This window comes from Cervus canadensis, chromosome 2 (assembly GCF_019320065.1).
Source record: "Cervus canadensis isolate Bull #8, Minnesota chromosome 2, ASM1932006v1, whole genome shotgun sequence".
In the NCBI taxonomy this organism is placed as follows: Eukaryota; Metazoa; Chordata; class Mammalia; order Artiodactyla; family Cervidae; genus Cervus; species Cervus canadensis.
In genome coordinates this window covers 29,382,281-29,393,329 of record NC_057387.1, presented here as the reverse complement: position 1 = coordinate 29,393,329, position 11,049 = coordinate 29,382,281, and the positions used below count along the sequence as shown (strand labels likewise).

Sequence of the window (11,049 nt, the reverse complement as noted above, 5' to 3'; positions counted from 1 at the left end):
TCTTGCCTGAGAAATCTCATGGATATAGGAGCCCGAAGGGCTACAGTCCATGGGGTCAGAAGAGTCAGACATGACTTAGCCACTAAACAACAAAACAACAACAAATACTCCTCAACAATAACAAGCAAAGAATTACTGAAAAATGCAACAGGATGGATCATAACGCATTATGCTATTGTGACGTCAGACACAGAAGGCTACTCCCAACTGTTTTTACTCAAACACTTCTGACACCAAACGTACGCGTTATTTCCACACCAACAACCACTTTGCCAATTCTCCAGACACCAAGTGGGTGTCCTACAGTCTGATTCAATTCTGACCTAAAGTACCCAGAGTTAGCATCAGATTCCACAGATTTAAAGGCTTAGTCTCACAAGACTGCCTTCACTTCAGATTCCATGCTCAAGTCCCAGGTTGCCACCTGTACGTGACCAATCAGCTATAAATTGGGAGTTCCCATGACTCCTTTGTCAAGGTTGATAATTTGCTAGAATGGATCACTGAACTCAGGGAAACACTTTGCTTACATTCAGTGGTTTATTGTAAAGTATGCATTTCAGAACAGCCAGATGGAAGAGAGTCATAGGGCAAAATATGGAGGGGAGGAGCGGCAGGGAGCTTCCATGCCTTATCGGGGCACGCTACTCTCCCAGTACCTTAAGATACTCACCAGCCAGGAAGCTCTCTGTAGTTTAGGGGGTTTCATTACATAGGTGTGATCGATTATTTTATTGGACACTAATAATTGAACTCAATTTCCAGTCCCTCTCCCCTCCCCAGAGGTCAGGGGATGGGGCTGAAAGAGCCAACCTTCTAATCATGCCTTGGCCTTCCTAGAGACTAGCCCCCATCCTGAAGTTAGGAAGGGGGCCTCCACCACCAGTCACTTAATTAGCATGCAAAAGATACTCTCATCACTCCCAAGGTTCCAAGCGTTCTAGGAGCTGTATACCAGGAACTGAGGATAAAGATCAAATATATGCTATCATGCCACAGTTACATACTATGTCGTTCCATACAGGCTTCCCAGGTGGCACAGTAGTAAAGAATCGCCTCAGATCAGAATGCTGATCTCATTAAGATAATGTTCAATAATGCTGTGATGTGGGTGAGCACTGACAGCTCTGGCTTCCTGAGTTAAACGGTCATTTGCAGCTGAATGGTGACTGGAGGGGGAATCACAGGAATGCTGTCTCCAGGAAGGAGGCAGTGATGGTTGGCACAGGTGGCCTGTGGAACCCCATATCAATGCAGGAGATGCAAGAGATATGAATTGGGTGGGGAAAATCCCCTGGAAGAGGGCATGGCAACCCACTCCAGAGACTCCCATGGACATAGGAGCCTGGTGGGCTACATAGTCCAGGGGATCCCAAAGAGTCGACACTACTGAGCATGCAGGCATAGGGGAAGTAGGTATCAGGTGATTTAGTTAAGGAGAGAGGATTGACTGCAAAGGAGGAGAAGGGAATTATCTTGGCTGTTCGAAATGTTCTACATTGGAATGGTAGTTATTTGACAAAAGAACTTTGTCAAAATTCATTAAACTTCACTTTTATAAAAGGAGTATGAACAGTATATAAATATACCTTAATAAATATGACTTCAAATAAAAGCTATTTCCTCTGTCATCTTTTGCAGATGTCCCTTGCCCCTAAAAAGTGTGACTTATTTATTATCATGGGTGTAGAGGAAAGAATAAAAGTTCCATCAGTGAACACCTGATCTGACTTCTACATAAGTGTCCACTGTCCATGTAAGCACCAAGAGTAGAACATGATTCAGTAGCATTTTTCATGTATCTTTGGTCCAAAGCTTCTGTTTATCCCTGATTTCAGCCTCAGAGTTTCTCCTCTTTGGGTCCTTCTTCTGTACCATTCAGTTCTGGAGACTGAGCAGCTTTAACAACTTCTTTTGGTTCCATCTCTTTACTTTCCTTTTTCTGTTTCTCTTCTGCCTTCTGTTCTTTAGCCTCAAGTTGGTAATTGATGCCCATGCCGATGAAAAGATAGATGCCAGAGACAATAAGGATTATGCCACATGCCCAGTATGTGTATTTATAGTCTCCATATATGTCACCGAGATGACCTAAGGATGTCCAAAAAACAAAGTTATGTGGGTAAACAATTATACCCTTTCCCAAAGAAAGGTTAAGGATCCTTTCAAAGAGCCCACAAATGACAAATTAGTCTAAAAAGAAAATGCTCAAAATTATAAGATCTTTTGTTTATGATGTAACACTGATTTTGGGGTGTCCCTGCACATTCTGTTATCTTTAGCAACTTGAAAATAATTAAATCTTGGCAAATTTGAATTGAGAAAGTCCTGGAGATCACCTAGAATCAATTCTCTCAGTAATCCAATGGAAAAATTTGCTCAAAAGAGGTTTAGGAGTCTTGCCCAAGGCCACAGAGCTAATTCCAGTCTCCCAGGCCAATGCACTTTTTCTGACATCAGCATTTCCCAAAGGGTGTTCCTGGGAACACTCACCCTCTGCTGAAACATTAACTAACAGCAATACTTTCCACCATTCTAACCTCACAACAGGAAGATTCTATCATCATTCCCACTGTATAACATAAAAACTGAAGTACAGAAACTTTAAGGAAGTCATCCAAGGTCACAAAGCTTTAAGTGAAACAAATTGGCTTTAAACCCAGGGAGTCTGACCCTGAGGCGTGCACCCGTAACTTCTTTGCTTCAGGCTACCTCCCTAACATTTGCACAGTCAAGTAAATTTGGAAATGACACATCATAGTCTTTTCTATTCAAGTTTTTATGAGGTGTGATATTAAAGAAACTTATTTAATCCTTGTTATAGTAAAATTTATTAGCAACTCATCAAATTAGTATTAAGAAATAAACTTTGGAAAACTCGACACATATACAGGCTATAATAACCAATTCAAATATGATTTCATATGGTTTTCCAATGCAGGGCAACATTCACTCAGCAATACTTAGTTTCTATATATCAATACAGCCCTGGGTCTGCTAAGCCCTGAGTTAAGAGTGAGCAAAGCAGATAACATCCACAGTTCAGTGGAGAAGAGAAATGTTAATCCAATAACCACACAGACTGTGACAAGTGCTACAGGTGTGTTTGAAAGCAGAAAATAGGGGTTTGGGGCTAACAAGGAGGGTCAGGAAGGCTTTTTAAAAGTGTAAACTTAACCAAGACTTACAGAAGGATAAGAATTAATCTAGGAGAAAGGAGATGGGAAAAGGGTCCGGGCAGAGAACAGCCAGTGCTGAGGCAGGTGGTAGGAGGAAGCATCAGGTGAGAGGGGAAGCACAGAGGGCTAACGGAGTGGTAGGAAATGAGGCTGGAGAAAGAGGCGGGCCGGCCCATGCAGGAACCAGCAGCCACAGTAGGGAATCTGATCCTCACCCTAAGAACGCAGGAAGCAACTGGAGTGTTCTAAGAGACTGGAGAACAGCTAGAATGGATATGGGTAAAGTTAGAAGGCTACTGATAGAAGATCGGAGATTAGGATAAGAGCAGTAGTGATGGAGAAAAAAATGAGCAGATTAGAAAGAGATTTAGGAAGCAAAAACGAAGAGGATTTGGAATCTCCTTGGATATACTGGGTTGGCCAAAAAAGTTCATTTGGGCTTTTCTGTAAGATCTTATGGAGGACAGAAGGTGGAAAAGTTTTGACAGGTCAGTAGTGGGTTTTTCATTATGTGTCCTTCCTAACTTTAGAGTGCATAATCTCAAAAATATGCATCACATCCAGAGGTCCAAATTATTGTTGTATTTTGTATTAATGATACTTTAAAAATGTAAACTGTTTAGCACTGACTGAGAGGATAATACCTCAGGTTTTAGGGTTACTTCTTAGCTGTGTGATCCTGGGCAAGTTATTTCACTTTCAAAAGCCTCTATTTCTTTAAAGTGGGAACAATAATAGTCTAACATCATAGTCTTGCACTATATGACAGAATACAGAAACGATTAGGATTCTGCTTTCCATCACCTTCCCAATCTTCTCTGCCTGTTTTATGTTAATAGAACCACAGAAATTGGGAGACATACTGTACCTAAAACTGGTGGCCCCAGGAGCATAGGACAGCACTCCACAATGGTCATCAATCCCACAGCACTGGAGAATCTCTCGGCTCCCACAAGGTCCATCAGTGTTTCAAACAGTACGGCACCAAACCACCCAAAAGCAAATCCAAGGAATCCCGAGTAGACACAGAACCCTATGTAGCTGGAAGTTAAAGGAACTAGCATATGACATACTCCATTCGCGATAATAGAAGCAGCCAAATAGTACTGAATTCGTGGTCTTACCCACTTTGTGTTGGCTACAAATCCCATACAAGGTCTGGATACCATGTCAACAAAAGCCTGAATGGAAAGAAGGAAAGCAGCCTTCTCACCAGAGTGATGTTGACTCTTGGCGTAATTGATAATAAAGACTAAAGGCGCAGCCACGGCAAAAGACATGATCACATTCCCAGAGAGGTACAGCAGGAAGCCTCTGTGCTTGAACAGGGATAGGTCCAAAAGTTTGTTAACTGTTTGAGAAAGTGATTGTTTCTCCTTTGGGGAGTTTCCGCCATTAACTCCTGTCTTTGGATTACCTGCCCCCTTGTTTGCATCACATTTTCCAGCTTCCTGAAGGAATTCTTTAGACTTCTCTTTCTCTGCAGTGGTTGGCTTGGGCCCTATTGGTCTCATCAGGGCTCCAGCCACACAGCAGTTTAGTAGGAGGCCCCCCAGAATTAGGAAGCTTCCTCTCCAGCCAAAGAGAGCAAAAAGAGCCTGGTTGAGAGGGGCCATGGCAAAGAGGAACACAGGGCTGCCTGCCATGGCTAGTCCATTTGCTAACGGTCGCTTCTTGTAGAAATACTTGCCAATCACGGTCAAAGCTGGATTCAAGTTGAAGGCAAGCCCAAGACCTGGGGAGAGGGGAGGAAAAAACAATCACATACTATCAGAAACATATTTAGAAATGATTAACTAGGGAAAGAACTGACATGGAAAGAGGTCAAAATCATGAGAGGCTATTGTAACTTGTAAGTCATGAAGTGGACTATTATCAAATAAATACAGACACAAAATCTCTTTTGCAGCAAATACTAGATTTATATACACACTGTGTGTGTGTGTGTGTGTGTGTGTGTGTGTGTGGCGTGCCATGTGGCTTGCAGGATCTTAGCGCCCTGAACAGGGATTGAACCCATGCCCCCTACAGTGGAAGTGTGGAATCTTAACCACTGCATCACCAGGGAAGTCCCTAAAAAATGTATATTATTAAAAACAATTCTTTTCACTTTAGCAACAAAAAGAACAATAGAGATTCTTTGTCTAATTTCATAATTACAAATGCATTAGAACTATTGGAAAAGGATACGTGATTGGTGGGCCTACCCTAACAAATAAACAAACATATTGTACAGCCACAGTAATAGAACAGAACACTTACTCAAACTGAAAAACTGATTTCTAAAAGTGGGCAGAAAGTCCAGAAATAGAACCAAGAGATACATTTAAATTAATAGGGAAAAAATGGATTTTTCAGCTAATGGGGTTGGGACAGTAACTATGCTGATAACCTTTTAAGTGGTCTTCCAATCTTGCTTTCCTACTAGGTAAACCAGGTTAGGATGCTTGTCCATTTCCATCTCTATAATGTCCATAACTTTTCACTCTGGATTAAGAGGTCCTATGACTTGGCTCACACCTACCTCCCTGCCCTCATTTCAGTCTGTTCTTATTTGTGCAAAGTTTAACAATTACTCTAGGTTTCCACAAAGACTTCTCCTGGCTATCATTCAAAACTCAACTCAAAATCATGATCTCAGAAGCCTTCCCTTTAGGGACCTTTCGATCCTTCTCTATCAAATTCTGTTTTAAGTCTTTGCAAAGCACTTATTACTACCTGAATTTTTCTTATTTATTCATTTATTTGTTGGCCTGTTTATCGTCTGATTGCCTCCACTAAAGAGCAGGAATCTTGCTTGTCATATTGGGTCTCCCCACAGAGCTTGGACCAGTGCCTGGCATATAGTTAGGGACTCAATGAATATTTGCTGAGTGAATTAATGACATGAAATAATGAACAGGTTGAATAACCATGTGGGAACAAATAAAGTTCTATTCCTTCTTTGTGTTATTCAAATATTCCAGATGAATTAAAATATTTAAATGTTTAAAAATTTAATGTAGTGAAAGTATAGATCTAAAAAGATAGTACCAAAAAAAAAAAAAAAAAAGATAGTACCTATTATTAGTATTATCTCAGGTTCTGCAGGTGGGGCTGTAAATTATTTAAACCTTTCTAAAAGAGTACTTGACCAATCGTATCAAAAACCTTTTCTTCCCCCAGCAATTACACTTCTACAAATTTATCCAAAGAAAACTATCATTTTCAAAGATGCATACAGAGGCACTATCATACACTTTATTAAGAGTGAAAATACAAACAATCTAAATGTCCTTCAATTAAAGTGAAATAAATTATAGTACATCTATCCAGTGAAAAAATAATAGCTGCCAAAGTATATTTACTGAAATGGGGAAACTATTAATATGTACATGATGTATTACTAAGTAAAAAAAACTTGTTACAAACATTTCACATAATCTGGTCAGTTTTCATTCCAATACCAAAAAAGGGCAATGCCAAAGAATGTTCAAATTACTGTATAGTGGCACTCATTTCACATGCTAGCAAAATAATACTCAAAATCCTTCAAGTTAGGCTTCAGCAGTACATGAACTGAGAACTTCCAGATGTATAAGCTGGGTTTAGAAAAGGCAGAGGAACCAGAGATCAAATTGCCAACATTTATTGGATAATAGAGAAAGCAAGGGAATTCCAGTAAAACATCTATTTCTGCTTCATTGACTATGCTAAAAGTCTTTGACTGTGTAGATCATAACAAACTGGAAAATTCTTAAAGAGATGGGAATACAAGACCACCTTACCTGCCTCCTGAGAAACCTGTATGCATGTCAAGATGCAACAGTTAGAACTGACATGGAACAACAGACTGGTTCAAAATTGGGAAAGGAGTATGTCAAGGCTATACATTGTCACCCTGCTTATTTAACTTATATGCAGAACTTACATCATGCGAACTCCTGGGCTGGATGACTCAAAAGATGGAATCAAGATTGCTGGGAGAAATATCAACAATCTCAGATATGCAGAAGATGCCACTCTAATGGCAGAAAGCAAAGGGAAACTTAAGAGCCTCTAGACGAGGGTCTTTCACCTCATCTTTCACCTCAGCCAGAGTGAAAAAGCTGGCTTATAACCCAACATTCAAAAAACTAAGATCATGGCATCTGGTCCCATCACCTTGCAGCAAATACAAGGGGAAAAAGTGGAAACTGTGACAGATTTTATTTTCTTGGGCTCCAAAATGACTGTGGAACAGTGACTGCAGCCATGAAATTAAAAGATACTTGCTTCTTGGAAGGAAAGCTATGACAAACCTAGACAGCATATCAAAAAGCAGAGACATCACTTTGCTGACAAAGGTCCATATAGTCAGGGCTATGGTTTTCCCAGTAGTCATGTATGGATGTGAGAATTGGACCATAAAGAAAGCTGAGTGCCAAAGAATTGGATGGCAAGGATATCAAACCAGTCAATCCTAAAGGAAATCAATCCTGAATATTCATTGGAAGGACTGATGCTGAAACCAATGCTCCAATACTTTGGCCACCTGATGCAAAGAGCCAATTCATTGGAAAAGACCCTGATGCTGGGAAACATGAGGACAGGAGGAGAAAGGGGCAACAGAGGATGAGATGGTTGGATGGCATCACTGACTTAACGGACATGAGTTTGCACAAACTCCAGTAGATAGTGAAGGACAGGGAAGCCTGGTGAGCTGCAGTCCATGGGGTCACAAAGAGTTGGACACGACTTAGTGACTGAACAACAATATCCCTTTTTAAAAAAATTTTAACTTTACTGGAGTAGAGCTGATTTTTGTCAGTTTCAGGTGTATAGCAAAGTGATTCAGTTTTACATATACATATATTCATTCAAGATTTTCTTCTCTTACAGGTTAGCACAAAGTACTGAGTAGAATTCCTTGTATTATTGTTCTTGTTCATTATCTTTCTTAAATACAGTAGTGTGTGTATGTTCATCCCAAGCTCCTGATTTATCCCCTACCCCTCAACATTTCTCCTTTAGTCACCATATGTTTTTTCAATATCTATAAGTCTGTTTCTGTAAATAAGTTCATTTGTATAATTTTTAAAAATTAGATTCCACATGTAAGTGATATCATGATATTTGTTTTAGACTTACTTCACTTAATCTCATCACTTTTTGTTCTAAATCTCACCCCTTTTTGTATAGAAGAATTTTTAAAACAAAAATTTTTGTTTTGTTTTTAGAAAGATAGAAAACTGTAGAAAAAGCATATAGAAAAACTATAGAAAAATCTGTGGGTATGGCATCAAAATGTTTTTTAAATAAATCTTATTGGCGTATAGTTGATTTACAATGTTGTGTTAGTTCCAGGTGTATAGCAAAGTGAATCAGTTATACATGTACATACATCTACTCTTGTTTTTTTTTAAGACTCTTTCCCATATATGCCAGAACAGAGTATTGAGTAGAGTTCCCTGTGCTGTACGGCAGATTATTATAAATTATCTTTACATATAGAAGTGTGCATATGTCATTCCTCATCTCCCAGTTTATCCCTCACCCCCCATGTCATCAAAATATTCATGGTAGTTTTCTCTGAACTGTAGAGCTCTGGGTGTTTGACAGCATTTATATTCAGCAGTTCTGTTTTCTTAATTTAGCTATTAGAAAGGGGGTTTTCCCATGTGTGCTCTCTATCCTTTGCAAATGTATCTGACTTTTCTATCAGAAAACTCTTTCTATGTATCTGACATTCTCTCTTTCTCCAATTTGAGCCAGTGTCTTCTTAGGCAGAAAGGGGAATGAGTGGGAACAGTTAATGACCTCCCTTTCAACAACTTTTTACCTATCACTGCAATCTTCTTTATTAAAGAAAAAGAATTCTCTTTCACTGTATTCATTCAATAAAAAATAATCACTCATTAAGTGTGATTACTTTTACACTTAATCTGAACTTTCTTTAAAGACTTGCTTTTCTAATACCATTAAATTAATGTATCAACAGCTCTAAAACATAGTGACCTAGTAATTTTCTAACAAAGAACTTTCATTTTTCAAAAGAGTTGGCAAATGGATGCTATAAGTAGTCCACAAAGAAATTATTGCTTGAAAAGGCATTAGTACAACTCACCCACAATAACTCCGATACAAATGTAAAGCTCCATCACAGTGCTACAGAAGGAAGCTGCAATCAAGCCGCAGCCTGACAAGCAGCCACCGAAAATCATGACAGGGCGACTGCCGTATTTATTCACCAGGATACTGCTGATAGGACCTGTGAGAGAACACAGATTAGTAATAATACAGAGGAGAAGCCCAGCCCTCTCATCCACACCTGCTCATGCCATTACTGACATGACAGCATGCTATCCCAGAAAATAAACAGATAGAAGACAGTGCTAAAGAATATTGCTTTCTATCTTTATTTCAGAGTCACGGGTTTGTCTAATGGAAAAAAATACAGTATTGATTATGCATCTTCTATATACCTAGGACATGTTAGATGGATTTTAACTGAAGTATGAAAGACCATAAGCTAACTCTTCTAAGGCAGAAGAGGCTGCAAGTACCCTGATTACAAGTGCTTATAGGATCCTTCATTATCTAGGATATTATCCACATATATGTAGTTTACTTATTTTAGATTTTTTAAAAAATATTTTAATTTATTTATTTGGCTGCTCTGGGTCTTAGTTGCAGCATATGAACTCTTTAAGTTGCGGCATGTGGGGTCTAGTTCCCTGACCAGGTTTGAACCTGGGCCCCCTGCACTGGGAGCATGGAGTCTTAGCCACTCGACCACCAGGGAAGTCCTTGTTTTAAAATTTTAGATGGAATTTAAACATACATGACTGATGAGATATATGAGCTAGTCTGATCATACTTCTGACTTAAGGGCATATTTACTACAAACTACCTAAAATATTGTTTCTCATAGAAAACAATAACAAAACCAAAACAGGCCTACAAAATAAGAATGCCTACCATCACCACTTTTCTTCAACATTATACTGGAGGTCCAAGTCAGCGCAGAAAGACAGAAGGAAAAAAGGTGTAAGAAAAGGAAGAAACCAAACTATCAATATTTGCAGAAGATTTGCTTGTCTACCTAAAATTTTTGAAAAAGAAATCTACCAATAAACTACTGGAAATAAGAGTTTAGCAAGCTTACAGGATATATGATTAAAGTACAAATACCAATTACCTGTCTATACCCAGCAGCCAACACAAAACACTATTTTTAAAGAAAGCTATCCTTTATAATGACACTGTTTTATATTATACTGACCCAACAGAGCACATGTTGCTATGTAACTTTCATTGTTAGAATGAAAAATATGATTCTAATCACATAACTCCAATAACAAACATTTCAATTATTTTTACTGATAAAGATATCAAGAGCAAAAAGTACTTAATACAGAATTGCTGTCTACCCACTGAAAGTTAAAAGAGCAAGCCTTCATGGGTACTTACCCCCAGCATACATGACAGCAAACGCGATGGAAGATAACCACGACACTTCGCTGGAGCTGGCTTTAAATACTTCTCCAATGTCTTTGTAAAATACACTGATAGATTTGCCAAATGCACAAGAGAAACCAATGGAAATGAAAGCTCCAACGACTACTGCCCACCCCCAGCCTCCATCTGGTGGGGTGTATCCAGCTGGACCTCCATTTGATGGTGGCATTGTAAGTAAAGATGAATTCTAAAATCCAGTTCAAATCCAGATATCTAAAGGGTATGAAATCAAAATAGTACAGAACAAGCAGATAAACAGCAAAGCACTTCCAGAAAATCCCTTACATTTATGAAATAAATAAATAAAGGCATATAGCAATTTTCTAAATAAAAGGTCAAACACTAGATTCTCATTTAATGGGCTGGAAAGTTATCTCAGTAAAGTTTATTTTCC

The 11,049-nt window shown here is 38.9% G+C and overlaps 1 protein-coding gene across 3 annotated transcripts in view; it reads right to left on the bottom strand.

The window, feature by feature from the left end:
- Positions 1-526: 526 nt before the first annotated feature.
- Positions 527-11,049, bottom strand: part of LOC122436432 (monocarboxylate transporter 1-like) — a 29,780-nt gene continuing 19,257 nt past the window's right edge. For 2 of the 3 annotated variants that reach the window (XM_043460230.1, XM_043460233.1), the window contains exons 2-5: positions 10,608-10,868; positions 9,262-9,405; positions 4,045-4,911; positions 527-2,088 (exon numbers count right to left, since the gene is read on the bottom strand). In XM_043460230.1, the coding sequence (XP_043316165.1) occupies positions 1,841-2,088; positions 4,045-4,911; positions 9,262-9,405; positions 10,608-10,824 (1,476 nt within the window). In that variant the 5' untranslated portion in view covers positions 10,825-10,868 and the 3' untranslated portion in view covers positions 527-1,840. The remainder of the gene's footprint in view (positions 2,089-4,044; positions 4,912-9,261; positions 9,406-10,607; positions 10,869-11,049) is intronic. The other variant, XM_043460244.1, reaches the window with a different exon arrangement.